The 24,892-nt window shown below is 38.0% G+C and overlaps 1 protein-coding gene across 5 annotated transcripts in view; it reads right to left on the reverse strand.

Moving 5' to 3' along the window:
- Window positions 1-4,325: 4,325 nt before the first annotated feature.
- Window positions 4,326-24,892, reverse strand: part of LOC106158810 (electroneutral sodium bicarbonate exchanger 1) — a 28,557-nt gene continuing 7,990 nt past the window's right edge. Inside the window, exons 1-20 of one of the 5 annotated variants that reach the window (XM_087008833.1) lie at window positions 23,644-23,820; window positions 20,259-20,427; window positions 19,017-19,177; window positions 18,429-18,593; window positions 17,146-17,313; window positions 15,903-16,138; window positions 15,252-15,503; window positions 14,813-14,959; window positions 13,074-13,225; window positions 12,436-12,610; window positions 12,003-12,136; window positions 11,119-11,692; window positions 10,414-10,527; window positions 10,065-10,223; window positions 9,101-9,279; window positions 8,781-8,853; window positions 8,140-8,208; window positions 7,403-7,579; window positions 6,714-6,815; window positions 4,326-6,512 (exon numbers count right to left, since the gene is read on the reverse strand). In XM_087008833.1, coding sequence (XP_086864959.1) covers window positions 6,324-6,512; window positions 6,714-6,815; window positions 7,403-7,579; window positions 8,140-8,208; window positions 8,781-8,853; window positions 9,101-9,279; window positions 10,065-10,223; window positions 10,414-10,527; window positions 11,119-11,692; window positions 12,003-12,136; window positions 12,436-12,610; window positions 13,074-13,225; window positions 14,813-14,959; window positions 15,252-15,503; window positions 15,903-16,138; window positions 17,146-17,313; window positions 18,429-18,593; window positions 19,017-19,177; window positions 20,259-20,427; window positions 23,644-23,686 — 3,438 coding nt within the window. In that variant the 5' untranslated portion in view covers window positions 23,687-23,820 and the 3' untranslated portion in view covers window positions 4,326-6,323. Of the gene's footprint in view, window positions 6,513-6,713; window positions 6,816-7,402; window positions 7,580-8,139; window positions 8,209-8,780; window positions 8,854-9,100; window positions 9,280-10,064; window positions 10,224-10,413; window positions 10,528-11,118; window positions 11,693-12,002; window positions 12,137-12,435; window positions 12,611-13,073; window positions 13,226-14,812; window positions 14,960-15,251; window positions 15,504-15,902; window positions 16,139-17,145; window positions 17,314-18,428; window positions 18,594-19,016; window positions 19,178-20,258; window positions 20,428-22,498; window positions 22,640-23,643; window positions 23,821-24,892 lie in introns of those variants that run through there. The other 4 variants (XM_087008834.1, XM_087008831.1, XM_087008832.1 and 1 more) reach the window with 4 other exon arrangements.

Below are 24,892 nucleotides of genomic sequence, written 5' to 3' on the forward strand. Positions count from 1 at the left end.
TCAGGTGTGTCGCTACCAAATAACTGAATACCAGGTTTGTTGTGCTGCTGCAATATGTAATATGCAGTGATTTAATTGGGTAGTGCTCCTTTAGGCAGGTCAAAGCTTGGGTTTGGCAAGGCATGGTTCTGTCACAAAAATATCCATATATCGGCAACTACTGCATAGAAGAATTTGAAATTTTGCATGCAAGTGGTCGGGTCTGCAGTGTGTAATATGAGCTATGCAGTGCTTTACAAATTTGTTAATCTGTTGCAGAATGGCGCGTAAAAACAGGCATTGCCAGACAGATAATTGCTCCAAACAAAACGGTCCGCACAGTTTTATAGAGTAATGCCCAGACAGATGTACCTACACAGAGGCCACACTCAATATATTGAAATCTTACCACCAGGGTACAGGACCCACTGTCTTTCGGGATATGCTGTTGCAACTAAACAAAAGCCACCCAGTCCGTTCAGAATGAGGGGTAAATTACCACCAAAACGCATTTTTCAAGGCCCTTAGCCAACACCAAACTGGTTTTAGCAGGTTAGAATGCCAGACGACCTCCCAGGAACCCACTGTAAACAGCAAAACATCGTTGTATGTTCTCTAATGAATTGGGGACTTTGACTGTTTCTGGATTGAACACTGAAATCTCGTGGCTTTCTTTATTGAGGTCAGATTTCACCTGTACCGCTCAACAATCAAAACAGAGATTACAGACATCCAGAAGAGGCCAACGACGAAGCGTGTGCCGCGTCTTAAGTGACTAAAGTCATTAACAGCGTCAGTATTTGGAGTGGATACCACATTGGTGCCAAAGCACCAATGGTAGTCATCGACGAAAACCTGAACCAGATCAAATAAAGAAATAATCTCGAGTCCACTTGGCTATCATTTGATAGGATGCAACTGAGGAACAATTTTAGGTTGCACGGTGAGATTGCCGGTTCTTACAGAGCACTTTTAATAGCAGGTTACTTACAGAACCAAGCGAATGAGCAGCTACCTTGGTCATCAAAATCGCCATATTTGAACCACATAGACAATATGTGGGTAGGCCATTACTCGCTGAATCAATGTCCTACAACAAAACTGGACCAAATTGAAGAGATTTTGACCGATGCCTGGAATGTTATTCCAGATTGAACTTTAAAAACCTATCCCAAGGAATGCCTTGCCAATTGAGAGCGCTGGTAGTAGCCAGAAGAGGTTAGGCGTAACTGTGACTGGACACTGACATGAGGGTCCTTTGTGGAGCATGTAACTCTTTTACAGACAATAATTTGGAAAATATGGAGGTCCAAAATATCTCTTTTAATGGTTGTCGTATGACAAAGAATAGGCAGTGTGTTTTTGTTTGCTTCTCTGGCGAATTCCATTACTGAACTGATGTCACAATGACATCAAAGAGATAATTTAAAGTTATTAAAACACGATTTTAATCCTTATTTTCATTTATCAGTCAGCAAAATAGGAAAAAACTGATGAAAAATGATTTGGAAAAAAAATTCTATATTAAATGTCAAGTCTGTATATATATATATATATATATATATATATATATATATATATATAAAGAGAACAGTTACCGGAATATTTTTGCTCTGATAGGGTACAATATGGTGTAGTGTTTGTCGATTGTCATCGCTGTCAACGTCGCTATGGAAGTTGCCATTGTCACAATCATAAGGTAATTGGTCAACTTACCTGTAAGGAAAGATGTTCATAAGGTAAAAAGTCAACTTATCTATAAAGAAAAACGCTCATAAAGTAATTGGTCAGCTTATCTGTAAAGAAAGATGCTCATAAGCTACATGTAAATGGTCAGCTTATCTGTAAAGAGATGCCTAATTTATTTTAAAATCAAAGATCATCATTACTCTGATACATGACTTCTATCTAACCTATGCCCCTTGAATCTTGATTACCGTTGACTGTAACCGAATAATTGCCTACGTTTTATCTTGCTTTGATTTTAATAAAAAGACTTTTAATTTCTTTCATTCGGTATTGAAAAATTTATAAATCAATCTTTTAATGTTTAAACATACATCACTACCCTATTTGAGACTTTATACTTCGTTATCACCTGTTGCTTTGCCAATAAGTGTGATATAATACACTGTCAGCCGAGCGAAATGTGTAAATATCGGATAAATGAAAAACGTTACGAACCTTTGCCTTTCATTACCTATAAAATTATTTATTACCAATCATTCAATAAAAATCCCTAATAATTATCTATTATTACTAATTATTTACTACTTCATGACATTGCTTGTAGTACATAAAAATTCCACAATATCGATTTTATAACTTCCGTGTGAACATCGCTTCAAAATTCATTGATCAAAAAAAAAAAATTCACTGTAAATGTAATCAATTGAAATATTATTGTAAAAATAGTACTTACACATCCACTGCCCAAATGGCCAAGACTCCAAGATATACACGGTGGTAGTATACGGCACACAAAACACCAAAAACACCAAATCCGCCAGGGCCAGATTGAGAAAATAAAAGTTGGTCAAAGTCCGCATGTTTTTATTTCTGATAACTGCGACCACGATGAGCACGTTTCCCACGATTCCGATAAGAAACGCCACCGTAAAAACAAACGGAATGAAAAACTGCGTCACATTTGGCGGGCCCTTGTTCAGTTCATAATCAAAGTAATAGTAATTGGAAAATAAGTCTGGATCCGTGAGACGCGTACAGTTCTTCTCAGACGCGTTGTCTGCTGTCGCGCAGTCATCCCAATAGTAATGGTAGTAGTGGTAGTCCTTCATTTTCCTATCAATAAGAATTTGGCAAAAGCCTTTTTTGTTGAAGCTGGGTGTCTTAAAATGTTAGGCAGATATGACATTAAATCTGGTGCTTGCGATCTATTCGTGTCTTTTTTAAACTTCTCACTTATCCTGCTTCCATGCGATATATATATATATATATAGTGTGTGCCGAAACCAGTAAAACACTCGCCTCATTGGTTGATTATCTTTTGGTGACGCAGATGGCTCTGAGAATCCTAATTTGTTACTTTACAATCTGTATCGTACGAGCGTTTTTAGTCATCCATTTTCATCTGTGGGGGTATCTCAAGGAAAATGTGTACCAGAACTACCCACAAACAATTGGTGAACTGAAGGCAGCAACCACAGCAAAAATAAGGAAGACCCGAAGGAGGAATGAGTTTGAATAATTGACAATTGCACGACATATGCAATTGTGCCTTCAATGCCGCGGACCATAACTTTTATAAAAACCGACCAAGGAAATCTAAACTAAGCGGAATGATGCATACACATACTGAAGTTTAAGTCCGCCAAATTTCTTGAAATTTGATGGACCTTTGTAGGATTTAATAAAATTTATGTGAATTCTCTTTTATGGTCAATCTGTATCAATATTGCCCGCAACAATAGTCCCAACGCCCCAGCATCGCCCCCACCCCAACTGACACTAAGACCCCATTCCCACAGATTTTAGATCGATCTATCCCTGTAGGGAGTCTCACTAGATTACTGTCAGCTTAGCCGGCTTAAGCGTCTGTCCCGCCTACTAAAAGCTGTAAGGGGGTAATTAACTGTCGTGCGCGCTCGGCTGACTGCAATTTAGCGTGAACCCCCAGGGAGATAGGTCGATCCGGATGGATCGATCCAAATCTCTTGGAATGCACTCTTACAATGGACAATTTCCATTGTACAAAGGTCATTTTACTTGTGTGAAATTATTACCAATGGCACAACGGATTCAATTCTATTGATCGATCACCCCTAGTTTTATAGCCGAAGTGCGCTAGAAATAGATAAAACCAAATATATTTGATCCTCGCCTTATCATCGTCTTACAAACCTGTCTCATTTTTAGAAGTTGTTTGCAAATGTTTGCATTTCCAAGAAAGCAAATAGTGTAATTCAATTTGAGGTACTTTTGTATAGCATATGGACGTCACTTATTTCATCTAGTCTTTATTATGTGTTGGAAAAAAGTACGCGGAGAACGTTTTTGACTCCACAAATAGAGTCCAATTACGAAAAAACAGTAATCTGTGGGTTTACTAAAATGTTTCATCATTAAGACTGGATTCCCACAGATTTAGATCGATCCATCTGGATCGACCTAACTCCCTGGGGTTTCCCGCTTAATTACTGTCAGCTTCCAGGAGCCGGAAAAGAACAAAAGTTAATTAACCCATTACAGCTTTTTGGTAGACGGGACAGACATTTAAGCCGATTAAGTTGACAACAATCTAGTGAGGCTCCCCATAGGGATAGATCGATCTATATATCTGTGGAAAGGGGTCTAAGACAGAAAAACCTCAAGGCAGCATGAGTCATATATATATATATATATTTTTTTTTTTTCATATATCAGATAAAAAGCAAACAATGCATGTAAGTATGAAACACTTAATATCCTTGTTAAAGTAACAATGTTGACAGTTAGAACAAATCTATCAGTCGTAAGAATTGGTTATAAAGAAGCAATCACAATTTCTAGATTAACGTACTCCTCTGCATTATGGAAAACGTTGACCTCTCACTGCAGTCATATCAGGTGCCTCCTTTTGAACCTATTTTTTTTTTCAAATTCACCTCTCTGTCCTCTGTAACTGTCCTAATTTGGTGTCACTCTCTCAACGAATGCCAATGTCATTGAAACCACTCTGGTTATGACGTGACAAGGGTATAAGTCAGGGGCGGATTTAGGCCGTCTTCTGGGTCTTCCAGAAGACGGTCAGATTTTCAAGTTTACATTGACGGGTATCCAATTTTTAATGTTGGAAGACGGTCAAAATTGGAGGATGAATCAACAAAGATAATTTGGAAGACTGTCAGTATATAGCTCTGGATCCGCCCCTGTAAGTGACTCAGCCAAGCACCTGCCACTTGAATCCGGGTGAGGTACATATACCGGATTCACGAGGCCGAAAGAAATAAACAGGTCGAATGACGGCTCTGAATACATCAAGCGCCATCAGTGGCTTATACATAATTACATGTATATATGTGTATATAAACGTATGTATATTGTGTTAAAACATTCGATAACATAATTTGAAAGTGTTAATGCTATCTAGAATATCGTCAACAGTTAACGTATATCCTTTGCATGATGAAAGCAGTACGTTGGTGGTTATTCGAGTTAACGATAAGATAGTTCACTTTGGGTGGAAAAGTGGATATATAAACAGGTGCATTAGATATATTTTCGAGCATTCTTTTAAGAATGGCAATACATATGTACAAGAAAACACGTCACTGTCTATAAACATAAAGTTCTGCTAAAAGTGTACACATAACCAACTCAAAAAACATGTGGACATCAGTAACAAGATATAGATCAAGCTAAGAAGAGAAGAGATAGCTTTTCATTTGCTGACGGACTTTTTTGTCAGTAACAAGTACATCGCGACTATACTTTTCTCCTTAAATAGAGATTTGAAACGAAGTGAAGTAAACGAAAACTTAAAAAAACGTGTCCACAATTGCCGTTTAAACAATGGGTCAAGAATAATTTTAATCATGTCCCAGTTTCAAACAGGCACGGTAATCACTGAAGGTTACTGGTCAATTCACGTATCAAGATGCTTCATATATGCTACATGTATGTGAAAAGCTAAACCTTGAAGTTGACCACTGCACTGACAAAAATGTTTAACTATGTAAAATCACGACAAATTGATAAGTATGACGGCATGTTCTGGCTAACAGTGAATATTGCAGCAGTATTCAAGACAGTCAGCAACAAACCAGCTTTAAGCTGTTTAATTCCATGAAAGTTATTCAAAAACTCTCCTCACTGCTATTTAATTTTCTGTTCTATTCTAGCTATAAGTAGCTAAGTATACGTCTTATGATATTAGCTTGGAAAACCATGCTCATATCATATTATTAGATTTCTTCTGAGTATTACTGTTCATCTGATTACATGACATGGGTAGCTCTGATTATCCGAATACTGTTGCTATTTTTGCCCGCAAAACAGCTTTCTAAGCTGCTTAAAAATAAGCTGTTACTTACTCTAATTCCACATATCATCTAATCATCTGATTAGTAGAACAAATAAGCACAGATGCTTAGAGTATGGTACATACATGGTCTTGCCTACCGTTAGGAGACTACTCTTATGAGACATACAGTTTTCACTTTAAAAGAAAGATAATTCTAATGTCCATTGTCACTTGTGTGATGATTTTGGCAACCAAATATTTCCACACGATCTTAATGCTGGACCACTGCTGTGATAAATCAAAACGGTGTGTCACGTGAATCCGGCATTTACTGTTTTTGTTTTTTTAACTATATTAAACATTTAGTTGTCTTTCCACCATGTTATACTTTTGTATTTGCTTCTGTTTCTTTCTCTTTTTCTTTTTCAGCTGTGTCCTTGCTTCCCTGATTTCCATTCATCTCGTTTATTTTGATGACTATTTCATTGCCGTATTCTTCATCTGAGGAAAGGCCGCGGTCCAATAATTTGTCCTTTCCTTCTACATCCGTTGCATCCTCGTTCTTTTTGCCCTATATTCATAAAAATGTGGTTAAGTATGACTAAGTGAGCATTTAAAAAGATGTTAAGTTGTTTGAATCGAGTATTTGTACAATTTGTTTTTGGTGAAAAGGGTCTTTACATACACTAAAAACATTCTTTTCACACTTTTCAATAACGAAACTTTTCTGATTTCGCTGTGACTATAAAGATAATTCAAAAATAATCCTTACTTCTGCTTCTTTCTGCCCTGGAAGCAGATCGTCCAGCCAAAATAGTTCTCTTTGGTTAAAGATTCTCTCAAGGAACTTCCTGACTACGCACATAAGTAACACCTGCAAGAAGACAAAAACTCCGGGGTCAGCGTGCTTTTGGTTTTTTTTGTTTTTTTATATATATTTCAGGTTATTGTTATACTATATATTGTAAGGGTTCATTGCCCGCTTTTTTACTACTTTAGATTATCCCTAGCCAAGATCGATATTTTGACGTGATTGCGCTCAGGTTGACGACAGACACATCAGGGCGCTGTTGTTTGTTTCTGCATTCCTGGAAACTTGTGTTTTAGGTGACTATATATTTGTATCCTCTAATAAGTTCCTTACATTCTTTTATTCACATTTTTTAAATTTTGTATACAATTTAAGAAGCTGATATCAGAATTTGCGCCTTGGTACTTTTGTGTTTGTGTGTGCTTAGGTGGAATCTTTTGTTGAATACATCACAAAGGGTGCATTTAAATACCAGACCGCGATGTTTCAAATAAAGATTAAAAAAACAGTTGTGAGCACACAAACAATACCATCCAATTTGGCATAAGCCCAACAATCGATATTATCATTTGAAGGGACGAAACAAAATCACAAACATTTAATGTACACAGAGGGCTGTAAAATTCTTGAGCTCAGATATATGTCCTTACCATCAACGGAAAAGCGATAGAAATGGCCTTCACTGACTTCACGATCCACAACAAAATCAAGCAGACGATCTGTATTAAGGTGAAGATGTGAACACGCCTCGTCTTAACGTGCCGCAAAAACATATAGTCCGGTTGGTACTTGTTGGGCATAAATACGATCAGTACTCTCTGCACAAGCTAGAAATGTAGAAATATAATTTAACATCTTTAATTTATACATTTTTCTTACATGTTTTGGTAGTCTTTCATAATTGTTTTATTATACGGTTCAACCGCTTATGGTTGCTACACGAAGAAATAAATGTTCTTTATCAGAACTACATCTTTTACGTCATTATTACAACGCAACACATAATTTCTTTTTCAAAATCGACTAAACAACGACATTAAGTATTAAAATGTTCACAGCATGACGAATACAGAATATTTCCTTCTGATATTTTCAAGATCACTAAAATTCAGCATCAGAGGGAGTATGTGAATTAGTTAGGCTCTGTTCACAACTTAGCTGAACCGGATCTAACTAAGCCGAGGCTCAAATATAGCTCGACCCACTTGAAAGCATGCCGCAGAAACCCTGCAGGGACGGCGCATGGGAGAGGCGGGGAATCCTTTTGGGCGGGGGGGGGGGGGGGGATTACGCGGTTGCTTTCAAGTGTGCGCTATATAAGTACTGCGGCTTAGTTAGGCCGGGGCTCCAATATGCTTGTGAACAAAGCCTTCATTTCGTCACCTACCTCTTTGTCGAATAGTGCTGACACGCCCATGTATAGAAATACCCCATACAATACTGGCATAGGGACATACTAAAACATAAACAATAATAACAGTATTTGTTACACTTTAATATGATGAATTAAGCTATCTTTATCTGAAACTAATAAAAATCGTTGGGCCTATGTATTAACCTTTTTTTATATTCTGTCTTGCTCATTATTGTTTCTCTATGTATCTTATATATTTATCTATTTTTATACTTCTTTTGTTTATTATTCATTTCATCTTTAAGCCCATTTTTTATTTTTTAATTTTATTATATTTTCTCTACATGTATATTGTTACCATATTTTAATTCTAGTATATTTTTATAGTTATTACCGCCATGGCATGACATAAAATCGGTTTAAAATAAATTTAACTGATTTCATGTCAAGTCACTGGAATAATAATTATTTCTAAAAAAGTGTTCACGGCTTTACTGTATAATCATGTTATACTATGAGCAATATATGAATCACAGTTTAAGGGATCATTCCCAATGAAACTATCGATAATATCTTAATCTGATTGCATTCAGCGAGAGTCCACGTGGAGTTGGATCGATCTACGTAGAACATTGGTAACATTGGGAATGGGCCCTAACGAGCGCCGCTCTTACGTTGAGGTATGTCGACATGAACACAGACAAGCCCATCAACACGAAAATCACGAATCCGGTGACGCGTTGCTCCCTGGAATAAAAGTAATGAGTTGTGACGAATAGCGTAAATCAAATATCAAATCTTTGTAACAAGGATGCTGAGTTTCGTTTCACATGTACATTCATTTTTTAATAAACTCATTAAAAGAAACAGATTATGCTTATATTAATCCAGTGAACTTTATGTTACTTGCTGCAGTACACACAGTTGCACGCGCGCGCACACACACACGCACACATACACACACAAATGCTAGGACACACGTGGGACTACACACCTCACTCCTAGAAACTCAGGTTTCTCTCCAGGGGCGCTGCACTCGCTTGTCATCTTCAAGCTGTTAATATGGGTCATTGACCTCACGGTCGCCGCCACCATCCAGGGCAGCCCAAATACAGAGCAAACTGCGATCTGAATCGTCAATACCATTACGTCCAAGTGGTAGCCACAGCCTTTCTAGAAGTACAAGGAGTAGAATGATCTTGAAAAGACATTGACAAACAAGAATACCAATGCTTATCAGCAGCACGTGAATAAACACCCTATGAAATTGTCCAAAGTATAAAAAGAAACAAAAGTATCAAACCGTAAAGACATTTATCCCAGACTTAGCAGGAAGAAATTATTTGAAAAGGTTAACAATTATTGAGTTACTATGGGACATCAATTATTCTAAGCACAAGCAAATACCCTATGCACATGTAGAGACAAGTTTTGAAATCAACAGTGGAGTACTTACTGCATTAAAGGAGCTTTTGCAACCCCACAAATCAATATTTGATCATCTAGCTTGCAGTTATGTTGGAACACACGTACTGTTATTGTTATTCATAGCTATGTTCTTTTAGATTCATTCACAGGGTTTTATTCAAAATAAAGAGCGACCCGCTGCGAACCAAATACTACCACAAACTTAATGTCCTTATTTCTTTTTAATTTTATCCATTCACTAAATATTGAGTTCATCTGAATTCAACCCTGAAAATTATAGAGGGACGGGTAAGACATGAAAGGGTGTTAACAGTGGATAGTGTAAAGTGCACATGTTTAAATGCACCTGATCACCGCTTCAGTGGTCTACTTACTTATTATTACCACTGTTTTATTTTATTTGTTCGTTCATTCATTCATTCATTCTTTGCAAAGGCCATTGGGTGGAAAAAATGACATGGCGAGCACAAGGTATCATCGATAAGAAGTTCAGATTCCAAATATGCACACACACAATAATGTAATATTACCTTCAGTTTGTTTTCTTTGCGGTTCACGATCACGGACGTAATTTGCTGGTCCATGAAAATGAGGATAGAAACCAACAGGGCGGGGATGGCCGCCGCGAGAATGGTCCACCATGCGTTGCTGCCCAGGGGGTTGACGATCCAGTTGCGATCAATCGATGGCTACAAATGTGAAAATATATAAAAAGAGTAAAAAAAAATTGAAATTCGTGTGTCGAAGACATGGTCATCCGTTTATGCAACGCAAATCTGCAGTAATATGAAATAATGCTTACCATTTCAAATATAGGCCTACAGTATACGCAATTACCTATTAGTTTAAACTGATAAATATGCATCAAAATGGCTGTACCTGGAATTTGGTCGGCACTGACAGTTTTGGGGTTTTGATGTCAACAATACGGTCTGTGGTGACCATGATGGCGATAGCTATGGGAACTGCAAAGTCCCCCACAATGGAACGCACCTGAATGGGTAAAAAGATGACAGTGCTAAGCAGGCAGCAGAAATAAATATTCAATTATTTCAATTTTTGATGAACTTATTTTATCCAAATAATCCAAACAAACAAGTAATGGAGGGGAACTTCAGTTGTCTGTGTGAATGTAATCCATTGTTTTGGTCAGTGTAATGAAATGCACACGACTAATAGTGCAATTTTAAAATATATTATGCAGTCTAAATTACGCCAACAGACGATCTGGTTGTAATCAAGGAGGTACTAAAGCGAGGTGATGAGCACCCTAACAGGGTTCCCGTGCCCGTATAAATTAAACTGAAAACGCATCTATAAAGATCAACTAAAACTTGGTAAAAAAAAAAAACACCTATCTACTTCCTTCTTCCTGGGTCCTTAAAGAACCTAGGCATATATGCCGAAAGCCCAAGTTTAAGTTGGTTTTTATAGATTTTAGCTTAATTTATTTAGTTCTTAAGCAAGATCAACACGGTGATTTTGGCGAAGCTTCAATATGCGCATCTAGTGACGTAAGTAAGACTACTTCCGGTTTAAGTTGAGTCAGGCCGATTTTGGCCTTCAGACATTATCCCCCCTTACCCTAGAGGGCAGGTAGCCGCTTCCTCTGAAGCTCTTCAAGGCCATGGCAATTGTGAATGTCCCAATGAAAAGCAAAATGGAGAAAAGGAACACATCGGGGACGTAAGGGGAGTCCGGACATCCGTCGCCAATCAGCTCGCCTCCAAAGTCGGCGCATCCTCGTTTAACAGCAAGAACAAACCCGTTCAGATTATCAGACATGGTGTAGTTTGCCCTGCCCAAAAGCTCGTCCAAATCCAAACGTATGATTCCCCCTTGAGTTGCGTTCATGCTGCTCATGGTTGTCATATTGCTTTGAGTCACATTTGGACGGTACTCACAGAAACAACTTTCTTGCGAATAATCCGCCGAGAATGTGTGTAGTTCAATAGGAGCTTTTTTCAAGATGTGGATAGATTTCTCGACAGCTTCAACGATGAAGATCACGGAAATCAACATAGCAAAACTTTCCTCGGTGAACTTGGTGATGTACCTGACCAGGGCGCTCAGGTCAAAGATTACGATGGTCAGTAGAATAAGCGCTGTCCACATCCCCTCCCAAAATCGGAATGGTAGGTAGTCAATACCGTTTTCTCTACAAAACACCAGTGTATATATGGTAATTGAATGAATGAACAACAGCACAAAGCATAACCGTAAATATAGTTATGCAATTCTTTCAGTGACTAAATTTATGAGTATTTTTATTCTTCAGTGTAAATAATATGTAAATATATATCGTAAATTTCAATTGATTGTGTATATCATTAAATTAAAAAGTCGAAATTATGGTTCAAACTACTACGATCGATAACCAAGCAAATATGTTTGCGTGGGCATCTTTTAGGACATCCACAATTAGGCCTGGTCTTACAATGCATTATGTCGGACTCCAGTTCACTTACTTGCAAAACCTGTACGAAACCCCTTCAAAGACCAACATTGGTCCGGTACTGCCCATGATAGTGAGCGGCTGGCCAGAAAATAGCGCATAGGTTATCCCCACAAACCCAGCGGCCACAAGGTTCTCTATATTTGCCTGAACGAACGAGCAAAAATCAGCACTATGTGAGTTTTGTGTTCGCATTGGAGTTACATGAATAAGTGTCAATGTAAGCTTTATACGTGTACTAAGAGCTGTCGCGTGTTCACGTGCACAGGTATGTATAAGAAAGACGTTTGTGTTTGTCAGAGAGAAACAGAGAGAGGGAGAAGGAGAAAATGTCATTACAACAATTTCAATATCATCTGTAAACGAATACAAAGCCAACCAAAAATGTTTTGATGGTGTTTTTTAAAATGACATACAACAGAGATGATAAGTCAGTAAGGTCTTACCATATGAAGGTCAGTTGAAATGCCAAGTAGTCCCCCGAAAGTCACATTGGCTGTAAGGCAAGCAAAGTATAAAAACAAAATTGTGGCCAAACACTGGATGTGCAGAGCGTCTTTCACATCACTCACGTAAAACTTGATCTTTCTTTTTACGTCTTGGACGAGTCCACCAAATAATCTGGAAGAAATTACACATAAAAATGTTAAATTTCTTTGTTTTCTGGGAATAAGAGACTGTAAAAAGAAACATGGTACTGTTGTTCATTTTTTCCTCAAAATTTAAGGTATGAAAAAACTGATATAAGTACAAAATGTAGACGCCCAAACACTGTTTCATGGGTTCCCCTGCGAAAAAATGGTCTCATTTAACGCTCACTTGCGGTTCTTAATCTGTCCTAGTACATAATGTTTTTCTCTTTTAACGAAAAATGTTCTTAATCTGTTCTAGGACATTCTAAAGGACTTCCCAAAAACAGTTCTAGAACTGTAATCATCATTACAGAACAACATTAGAACTGTAAAAAAAAATACACCAAATGTTCTTGAATAGATTGAGAACCGTAAGTAAAAGTTAAATTAGACACATTTTTGCAAGAGTTGTGATCGTGTGTCTCTTTATTACTTCTGGTCAAAACACTTACTTTCCAGTTCTTGACAAAGTAGATTCTTCTCCGATTCCGGAGTCTCGCGCATGCTCAGCTTCATCTTCGGAGTCAGAATGCTGTTCCTCTGGCAAGTGCTGGTGCGAATGAGAATGCTTCATCTGGCGTCGAACGACTTTCCTCCTTCTTGCCTGTATATTTTGAAAACATATTTATATTCACATTAAGTGGCATCTACAACTAAAACATGCCTTTAAGACAATTTTCATGTAGACTGAAATTATGACAATCGTTTAAGGATAGGTATACAGAATAGGATTGCATATGTCCTAAGTATAATATTTATTACATGTACTTGTACAAACAGTACAGTGCTTATTTGTAAGTTTTGTCGTACTTTTGAATATAAAAGTATTAACAACGTGCCCATGGACAGAAGGCTAAAACACAATGTTTAGGATAGAACACTGCACAGTGTATAATCATCCTGTGGCAAAAAATAAGAAAAAACTTCGAGCAAACCAATAGAATTCGGTATCACAGAGCGTATAGGCCTACATGTATGTTATCGTAGAAGTGCGTGGGTACATGTGTATCAATAATTAAATTTCCATTAATTAATTGTTTTATCTAATTAATACATGTGCGTGAACATTTTATTACATTTTCTATGTCGGGTTTATCACAACAATTGCCAGATACACCTGATGCATTATTAACATACATTATCTTATTATCATAGTGAAAATTCTTTGTTTTTAAGCAGCAGGGGCGACTTCGCCGTGTTTTTATATTTGGCTTGTCTGTTGGGTTAGACGCGCTTGTTATATAATCCTAGACACAGAAATATTACAAGCAGTGTGCAAATGGCTAAATGTGGTACAGACTACTCGGTATGTAATATCTTGGTTAACTACATTATGTTTAAGTAAACAAGCTAACGTATTTCTTGGTTTGATGCACGTATTCTTTGCATTTTTTGAATAAATTAACAAGGGTGTCCAGCAGCTTGCTTACTATTTGTGTTGTCTCAATTGTGGGTGGTAAGTATATTTTAGAGGCAGTCTGGAAAGTTTGGGAACTGGAAAACACTGTACGAAACCCTTGACATACATGTAATAATAATAATAAGAGTAATCGAAGACGCGTGCATGCAAACTCAATGTACATGTATATCTGTATTTAGTAAACTAACAAGGCTACTTACTTCGCCCTGATTTCACCTATTAGCAAACAAGTCTCATTACGTGATAAATTATGAGACATTACATAACAATGATCACCTTTACTTCAAGTATCGAGTTATTATAAATTTTGTTTTTTTTATTCATATTTGATGGAAAAAGCCTTACCACAGTATTTGCAAGTTGTGTATCTCCACGTAAATACATGCATGATTCCTTTAAAGTGTGCATGATATGCACTGTACCTGTAGTATTTGTACTATATATAAGTAAGTTTGTTTTGCTACAGAGTCTCGCTCTCCAGGACTTTACCCGATTACTGTTTCTGAGTTTCCAATAAATTAATCAAGTTATTAGTCAGCAGCTACATGTATGTGTTGTTTTTATTTGTTTGCATTATTTATTTTTGCATGTATCTATTTATCCATCTAATTATCGAGTTATGGCTGAGTATTACAGCTAACCCTCTGATAGCAGGCCCCACTAAAATACCGTACAAAATCACACTGCTTTTCAAAATCTTTGTAACAGACTACTAGCTCACCCTGCGGTCAGAGAGAAAATACAGCTGTTATGTACCAGGCCAGAACATACCTGTGAAGGCACACTCTGCGGGGGTTCTATCCTAATAGAAGGATCCCACTCACTAGGGGGCAGCAAAGTCGTGTTGCTCAGGAATTCATCGATGGCCAACACAACATCGTGCTTGGACCTGGCTTTGTAGGCTACCTCTTTGAATACCTGGATTAACACAAGAACAAGTATGTACCCCAACACGGGCATCATAACCAGTCAGGAGCAATGATAAAATTACAAAGGCTTTAACATTCTGTACTGTCAGGGAACATTTCTTGTAAAACTTTTTTATAGTTCATGTAGTTTGTTTTAATCTGTTTTATATTAAAATCTTAAGTTGTCATATGGAATTAAAAGTTGCAAAGACTATAAGTGCATATTTATATTAACACGCGTAGCACGTGTGCGTGCGTTCACGAGAGCGCGCGCGCGCGCGCGGCGTGTGTGCGTTCCTCACCTCGTCACACATCAGAGTCCCCATAACCCGACCCAGTTCATGGTAGTTGATGGGGTTCTCTCCACCTTTCGGGCCGAGGAGGAAGAATATGAACCTCGTCGGCAGGGAAACCTCAGTCATATCTCCCAGAACAGTGCTGTTAGACAGACGGGCTAGAAAACAGACAGGGTGTGTCAGGAAGTCCACACCCCCGGAGAAAATGTTGCATGCCTCTGCTCCTTGGGGGATCTTGCGCAGAAAGTTTCTGTTGTGCTGAAAGACAGAGAGGGGACATGATTGTTTTCTTGTGGTGAGATTTTTACGAGAACGTCATACAATTGCAGAATGTTTTTTATCTACACGTTACACTGTAAATTCTAAAGACTTCCATCAAGTCTATGGAAGATATATTTAAAAGTTCAGACTTATTTTTTTCTTTACCACTCTGTTAATGTAAAATTGACTGTTACCACAGACATACATACAGTTATACGGAGATTTTAAATAAACACAGCTCTTTAATCAAGAGTCAATGCAATCAACTGAGCTTGGCCTATCCGTCCAATAATATATAAAATAAAATAAAATGAAATAAAGTAAAATAAAATAGAACAAAAGGGGAACGTCTATGTTCCTCAATTAGGTTTCTGGGGCGGCCTTTGTTAATATTACCTTGTACAGGTTACTCAGCGCCAGACCAGGACTCCCATCTTCCCCCTCCCCCTCCTCCTCTTCCCCCTCTTGAGGAGGGGGAGACTCCGGTTCCGCCTCCCCCTCGGAGTCCGCCATGAGGTCATCAGCATCCGTTTCCAGCTCGATCCCTCCATCCTCATCCGTGTCCGAGGCCAGCCGGAAGCTGTTCAGACTCTTCGAGATGGAAGAGGTCCGCGTGCGGTTGTCGCTTGGCGCTAGGGAGTGAGTGTAGAATTAGTGTAATGTGTAATTATTTCAAAATTAAATGTTCCGAAAATTTATTTCTCTGTAGCACCAGATTTAGTGAGGTGAAGTCTAGCCAGCGTAAATCTTATGAAGGTATGGTATGAAAGTTACGAATGAAAGGAGACAAAGAAGAAATATACTGAATAATCCCCAACAAAATATGTTTACATTTAGCATTGACGATCAGAGGGGAAACATGTAATATTAATTTCCACTTCATGCACTACGACGTCCTGTATTGGCGAATGTTTTTCAAAATCATTTTTATTAATTATTTACACAGTATATCTACTTAACACCAAACTATATTAATTTACTATTTCTACCTGGCCTAAAACACGCAGCAGTGCTCTCATACAAAAATACGATATTACCGTAGCAGTCAGCGAATCGTACGAGCGTTATTCGTGTTGTAGCTTTTTTAAGGCTGATATTGGAAGTAAGGAAATAACTACTACATGTATATAAACAGTGAAATAAATAAGGTTTTATAGCTCAGTTGTGCTGCTGTATTGCGTTGCCATGCGCACCTGCCGCAGCATGTATCACCCCTACTGAGATAGTTGTCAGGTGATGAAGATACCAGATAGTGATGAAGTCAGTGAATGGGATAAGATCCACCGCATAGAACAATGACACTAAGGGCTCATTCCCAATGAAACTAACGCTCTACGTAGATCGATCCAACTCCTTGGGGACTCTCGCTAAATGCAATCAGATTAACAGTTTCACCCTTTATTCAGTGACTTTTCCAAACCGTTTGTTCAGTAAACTACTTAACGCCAGATAAAGCCGTGTTAATTATAAATCTCTCTTATCTGATTGCATTCAGCAAGAGTCCCTACGGACTTGGATCGATCTACGTAGAACGTTAGTTTCATTGGGAAAGAGCCCAAAGTAAGGCCTATTACGTCTTAGCAGAAAATGCACGGACTCGCTACGCCACTCTGCATGCATTGAACATGTATAGACTCACAATTGATAAGGCGGTTTAACGAAGCAGTCAGGTTACGACTATAATTGTGACCTTTAGACCCTCTAGACTCACAATTGGTAAGGTGGTTTAACGAAGCAGTCAGGTTACGACTATAATTGTGACCTTTAGACCCTCGTCTACCCACCAGGCTGTTCGCCCGCGAACGGTCTGAAACAGAAAACTCGGGTTAGTAAAAAGTTAGGAAAGACACTCACTAAGACCGAAGAACTAAAGTCTACAGTGCGTGAAATACAAGGAAAAAAATATAGATAGCGTCGCTGCGCTTAGACAAAATTGTATTCAATTTTGTATTTGCAACGTGACTTTTCCCAATCGTGTAACCTATTAGTCATACAGGGACATAGGTTGTAAATCTGATTTGCAATTTCCTTTTGCGTTTCGTTCGGTTCAGGAACGGTTCAAAATTATTGCGCAAACGCACCTTAAAGAAAGCATACGGTAATATGGTTAACCCTAATACAAAGAAAAGGTGAAATGTGTTTTATCCCAGTGAGGAAATAAGTGCCTTGTTCCACCACAAACTGCCAGTTTTACAATAGCTATGAGTGCACTGCGTACTAAGTAGATTGTTCTTTACGGTTTTGCTTTGTTTTGGCATCAAACGTGTGAACAACAACAATAATAATGTAGAGTATCGAGGAAGCCAATTGGTAAAACTGAAGATATGTCCATAAATTTTACCATAAATACCACGCAGTGAATGTTGGCAGCAGTTTGGAAAATGCACTTTTTGTTCAAGATTGCATTTTAGAGAAGTTTGAGAAACTGTTTGATTAATATCTTTAATTAATCTATATTAACCACTAAACCCCAGAAATTACATATGTTACGTTGAAAGAATCGAACTGCCTTAGTCAGAAATGGAAATTTATAACCAGGAAGTGACTGACAGCAAAGTGGATTAGTAGTTTTTCTCGTCTGACGAGGAAATAAGTATAGTTTAAGTAATTCATGATTACAGGAATAATGCAGAAAGACCCACCCCCACCCCCTCCAAATGCACAGTTTTCCTTCTTTTTGTTTCAGACATACATGGAGATTACTCAAGGCCCTTGTACCCTCTTTTGGGGTCAGAGATTGATATTCACTAGATATTTACTTATATATGACTCTGGCTAATCTGTGACACGATTCTCTGCTGGAGAAAAGTGCACATAATTAACCTGCGGTTCTGGTAGAGGGTAGGGCCCTTCTGTCATCTTACGGACATACTTAGAAAGAAATGTTACGGACATACATAGAGAAAATTGTTATGGACATACTTGGGGACTTTGGCTCTCCGCCTGGTGTATTGACGTCCACGGTAGGAGGTCGCTTTTTTGACCGCTTCTCGTGTTGGTGATGATGTTTCCGCAGGAAAACTTCGATCACCTGCTGCAGATCAATGCCGTGAAGATGGGTCTTCAATAGTCTGTAAGCCAGCATGTCTGGAATAATATACAGAGATTTATATCAGGAAAGCTATTTGATTACATATAAACGGACTGGAAAACTGCTTTGTTTTTGCCAGTTGCCTTCCTTTCTGTACAAATGTAGTGCAGAGGTGCACCTTGTAATTGGAATAAACAATAAAACATGAATTGCGAAAACGAGAAAAAGCCAATTATAAATATATACGTTTACATCTAAAACAGGGTATATTTTTAAAGTCCCCCCCCCCAATTTTTAATTAGGGGGGATTATTACTTGATCAACGAGGCGATCATAAAATGACCAGTATTTTTTAACAGCATAGAATCGAACTCAGAATTTCTACATTCGACCCACTACAACCATTAATTTTTTTAAAAAAATTATATTCAGGCTATTATCAAAATAATTTCGGTGAAGCCAACGCAAGTTAAACTTACCGGAAATTTCCAGCATGTTGGAACCGTCCAGGTCCAAAATGACGGACCCATTGTGCAATATGTCCTTCAGCTCCTTCAAATATTTGTATGACAAAGTGGCTACTCGGGGCTTGGACCAACGCTTCCCGCCTAACTCTAAAACTTCTTCGAATTTCACCCATCTGAAATACATTTACGCTGGCGTTAAGTTAACTAAATCGACTACCTAATATCAAAATAGTATAATATTGTACTATATAACAAATAAGTTATAGCATTTTTTTTTAAATGTCCTATAAGCAATAAAGAATATTTAACACAGATACAGATTTAAACTTAGATACAGATCATATGAAACGTTGTTATTTTTTTTTTAAGTTACAATGTTTATCAAATTTGATGTACTACCACTCTTTTAGGTGTTTTTTCTTATGAAGAAGTACATTTCAAGCACCTACATAATGTATTTTTTTGGCAGTAAACAATGATGCAATAAATACCAATATGGCGATACTAAGGCGTGCACAGACTATGATAACCCTAGACGCAGTGCGTGAACTTCTCTCGCATTGATTGTGATATCATCCTATGTGAATGCCAACGAGTTTAGAGTGCAACTCGGGTTCCAACTTATTCTCACTAGCCTGGGTAATAATCAGAACATGACCTTAAAACCTTTACCCGTGCTCATCACTCAACACTTCGTGCATATTGCATTTTTTTTTTTGTTCTTTATTGTGAGACAACCCGTATGTTTTAATAGTGTGGAATATCACTGCACGTACTGACACATACACAGCCATTCAAGAGCAACTTAGCAGTAACCAATATTTATCTGTAAAAAAAAAAAAGAACTTCGTGCACAGGTACTAGGCCTAAAGTTGGGCTCAAATTTCTGTCCAGAAACTTAGCCTATACTTTGAAGCAGGCTTAATCTGAAGGTTTATCTAAATTGATTCAATGATATTTACCCCTCTTTGGCTTTTCCTTGCGAAACACAGCCAGTAAATAAAGTTATTGATATGTCTAATGAAGTCACCACTGGGTGGAAACACCTTGTCAAGACGATATCAGTTTGCTTAGTGACTTAGTTCAAGGACAAAAAAAAGCGTGAGAATCGGTGTTTTACATTATTTATGAAACCAGACTCGGTTCGAAAAGTCGTAGTGGGCAAAACTTTAGCTCACAAACTGACTTAAGGCTTACAGTGAAAATGGCCCCTGGGCTGATATCGAGACGACCTCGACTTTTCAGACAGCCTACCTTGCCGTTTCCATCCATTCTTCATGTTCGACGCCCTTGAACCGCTTCAGTTCTGATAGTTCACAAAATAGATCTTTGACTTCTAACTTAATGTGGCCGGAATCTATGTCCACGTTGAAGCCAACTTTTTTGGAAGCTTTGGGGTTCAGCCATGGGTTGGCACTCACCTCTGTAAGAATTGAAACAAAAATGCATGTATTTTAAAAGCTTGGGAAGAAAATCTAGAAGTCTAATATCAATATTTCAGAACAAGACAGTTCAAGTAAATTGTAGACAAGTAGAGCAGAAAAGTTAAACTTGAACCAAACGACCAATGAATGCATGGAAAAGATCCAGTCATAACAAGTTTTTCACTGGCACCTCACACAAACAATCTTGTTACCAATCATATTATAACCATCATATTATCAAAATAAATATAGACAAATACAAATGAGACGGCATTCACGTAGACGCAACAAAGATGTAACGCTTGTATGATATCTACCCCTAAACTACAAAAATTATGTCGGAACTAGAAAAAAGGACCAAAAAGTCTCGTTTCCTTCATATTGGTGTATCGATATTTACAGTATTATATATCAGTGTGAAAATTGGGACTTTTAAAGGGAATCATCCGAGAAAACCCCAAAGTCTCGCGACTTATCGTAAAAAAACGAAACTTCGTGGCATTTGGAAAAGAGTGAAGTCAGAAATAATGGCAGACTAGCGAGTGCGATGCACCAACGAATGATAGCTGACAGAATTTATCTACGGATATTCTGCTAATTGTTTTGTCTTTAAAGTTCCGTCAAATAACAGTCTACTGCACAGCAGTAGACCTACAAATTCGAAATGTTTTGCTTATCACCTTAGTATTGCTTTCTTAGACGACAATTCATTAGCACAAGTTTCGATGAAAAGTTAACACCACCTCACGCGGTAAGATCTCTTCTGTGTGCATTTAAATATTTCTTATATAATTTTATATTTATTTTTCTATATATAAATCTATTTTTATCTGTCTCTTTATTTTATTTTATTTATTTATTTATTTTTTTGTTTGTTCGTTTGTTTATTTTCAAACGAAAATACAGGCTGGTAATCGTACAGGCGATGTAAATAAAAGGAGGGGGTGTTCCCCTTTTCGCTTCAGCCACTGACTGTGGTAGACACATATGCCTAACGCGACCCTCGAAATATCGATCCAAACTCACCATAGTAAACCCCTGCAAGTTATATAGCATATTGGTTTTGTCTCTATCTCTATTTAAATCACATCACAGATAAGAGTTTTAAAAAAAAACATATCTCTGTTGGTAAGAAAGGACGCCTTTCTGAGTGCTGTGATTCGACTCACGTTCCCTTTGCAAGTATAAAATCAGCCCCGGTGGGTTCGGGATGCAGATTAAAGTTTGATTAGCTCTCTTACTCCCGTGATCTGGATAAAAGTACGGGGGGGGGGGGGGGGGAAGTGAGGAAGTGGCAAGCAGTTTGACAGCTGATAAATTCATCGCAATGTACCAGCAAGCCTGTACTTCTCACTTTAAAGATAATTAAAGTGCAACATGTTGCAATGCACACCTGTTATCGTGATCGCCAATGTTACGCGAATGACAGTGGCCGCATGTTTTACCGCATGATCTTAAAAAATAAATACAAACACCTGTTGTATATTTACACGATGTAGAATTATTAGAGAATGGGTGGCAACGCTTGACCGACTGGATAGACAACTGATCAACTGTTTGATCGGTGATCTAACAAATAAGGCGTACAAAATGTAAAGCAGGTTTAAAACCCTGTAACAGTGTTCGTCTTACTGCTAAATCTGTGACAGCTAAATCTAAAATATTTCAATGGCCGTTTGTTACAAAAAAATGCTTAATTATAAAACACCCTTTTTTTATTTCTCCAAATTTTTGTCTCCTTTCCTCGACACTCCCTGCTGACATTCTACAGAAAGACTTTCATAAAACCGCGCAAGAAGGTTAGTCATCCGTTGTTCATAATTCTCACCCTTTTTCTCATTCCGTTTCCCACCTCTTTGTGCAATGTCACTCAACGAAAACAAACAAACAAAAAACGCAAAGAAAGTAGGATAAGCCTCACAGAAAACAAAATACGCTTTTCCTCCAAAAAGCCAAAATCACTCCCAACACCGACTTTTACATTTTCGTAAATAGCTTAATCAATAATAATTTGCTAGCGCTTGGCCGATATGAAGAAGCATATTAAAAGCAAGCCAGCGGTATATTCACCTGGCGGTGACCGGTTCCCTAACAATGATTTCAACTCCGCCATGCTCTGGTGCCTTCAAAACACACACTGTGTCTGAGTTGCACGCAAACCATGCTTTGCGACCACGACAGTCGTACAACCTTTGCTCCCTCAAACGATTGTATATCTATAGAGTGGCATGAAGTCAGGCCACACAACAGGGTCTCCGTGTCTAATCGTTACTATAAATTGACAAATCTGCATAACGTGATTTTAACCGACTTTTTTTTACATGTAATCTATGTGCAAACAACCCCCTGGCCGTGACAAGGTCGAATGCAAAAGCAGTCATGCCATTTCACATAAGAGGCATATTTGGTAAACACACGGCTTAAAACGATGTATATTGAAACGAGATATCATAATGATTACCATGAGAGGACTGGCTTTATTAAATATTCTTAAAGCCTATACATGCTTACATGCCCTATCAAGCAGTTAAATAAAAAAAATTCGCGGGTATACATAAATGTGCGCGTGTAAGTGTACAGATTTTAGGGTCTGGGATTGACCTATCACAGATGCTTGTTATACATATAATGGCAATATTTATAACACCCATGTTAATACATGCACATGTAGATCTATGCATGTTTTTTCGTTGTTTATATAACTCAAAGAACAGACATACAACATCACGGATAGACCTTGCCCCCAACTTGGCTCGTTCATATTCGAAGTCGTGAACACAGTGGATCACATGGTGATGAAACTTAGCTGGGTCATTCTCCATGATGTATAACCTACTGAGTTCACTTGCGTTGTGATTATAACAAGATTAGTCCCAGATTTCTTACATCACAATTAATTAATAGTCTGGGGAACAGGTGTAAGCTGCTAAAAATATCAATGTCATTTGCTGTGGAAACGCCGGAAACACTTATGGTCCATAGACGTCTTAATCTTAACCTACATTTAGGTACATTCAGATATTTCATGTTTCAAGCTTCTGTATTTAAAGGGTGACAAAAATTACTTTTTATCGGGTTGTCACGTACATGCTCCCGATACTTGACAGTTAGCAAATAATACGAAAATACATTTACACACATTGAGCAAGAACACGTGACGTGCTTGCTTCTACTACAAGTTACCACGCTTAAATGCATAATAAGAAAATACCCACTGTCACTAGGCCATTCGCCGATCCATGATTTCATCCGTTTCATGCTTGAATCTCAGTAATATCCTAAATCTACCAACCGCATGAAATATATTGTTATGTACCCTGGCAATTAATATACCGCGCTCTGGAAGCGCGTGTACTTGTTACTAAACTCGCTGCTACAGGGAAAATTATGCGCACCGCCTGCACCTGTATTCCGGGGACTTTGCCATGACCTTGAGCAAATGCCATGGTGATCGCTATAAGAAATGCGGCAACCTGAGCGAAGATATAACAGGGAATAAGGTGAATTCCGTAGAGGAATACACTTACTTTCATCTACGTGAAGGAAAAAACTGGAGCACGACCAGTTTATGCTCCTTCAACATCATTATTTCATGATTTATTATAACTGTTTTGCATCTGTCTGAGAGTAGGTTGCCTATTTCATCACTGCAACATAAACATGTAAGAGCCGATAAATGATTTTGATGAAATGGTTAAAAACTCATTTGTGGGCAAAATAATCTTACATTAAATAGTCATACATTTTCTTTTAATAACCCAGGCCAAAACTACCCCCACCCCCCATCCCCCCATACACGTATAACCAAGCAGACGAGCCATGACTGCCTCTAATGTGATCTACTCTTCAAGACTTGCCTTTCTTGAGCCCCTGCTATTTCTTTTTCAGGAATAACCCCATTTCTTTACCTGCCCTTACTCGCTCTCCTTTTCCCTTCAATGTGGTTCATCTGAAATCCCATGTCTACAATCCTATAAACCAGTTTTCTCAAACTAAAATATTCGGAATTACTTCTTCTTTAAACCATGTTTTTATCGTTTTATTAAGTATTTTCTTTGTTTGTTTTTTAGTCGTTCTTTTCATAGTATGCCTTTGCATGTTTATCTTCAAACTTGCATTACCTTTATTTCTTCAAAATCAGCGATTGTCATCTGCGTCATCTCTACTCATCTTTATTCAAGATCTCTTTACTTTCGTTTCTCAAAACTTCTGTTTTTCCCAGACTGACTCAATTTCCAATTTTCAACATTTTCCTTTAACCATTAGGTTACCCTTCCAAAATGCTTCTCAACTTTTGTCTGCCAACTAATCCACTCAACAAACGCGGTAGGCTTGGCTTTTTATCTCATATTACTATAACCCAGGGTCCATCAATGTCCCCTAGCTATAGCGTACGGCAGTGACACAAAGGTCTGTGGGGACATTCTTTAATGAAAGAAGTTGAATCTAATTTGAAAACCATTC

This window comes from Lingula anatina, chromosome 3 (assembly GCF_051362555.1).
Source record: "Lingula anatina isolate TDL-2025a chromosome 3, LinAna3.0, whole genome shotgun sequence".
Lineage (NCBI taxonomy): Eukaryota > Metazoa > Brachiopoda > Lingulata > Lingulida > Lingulidae > Lingula > Lingula anatina.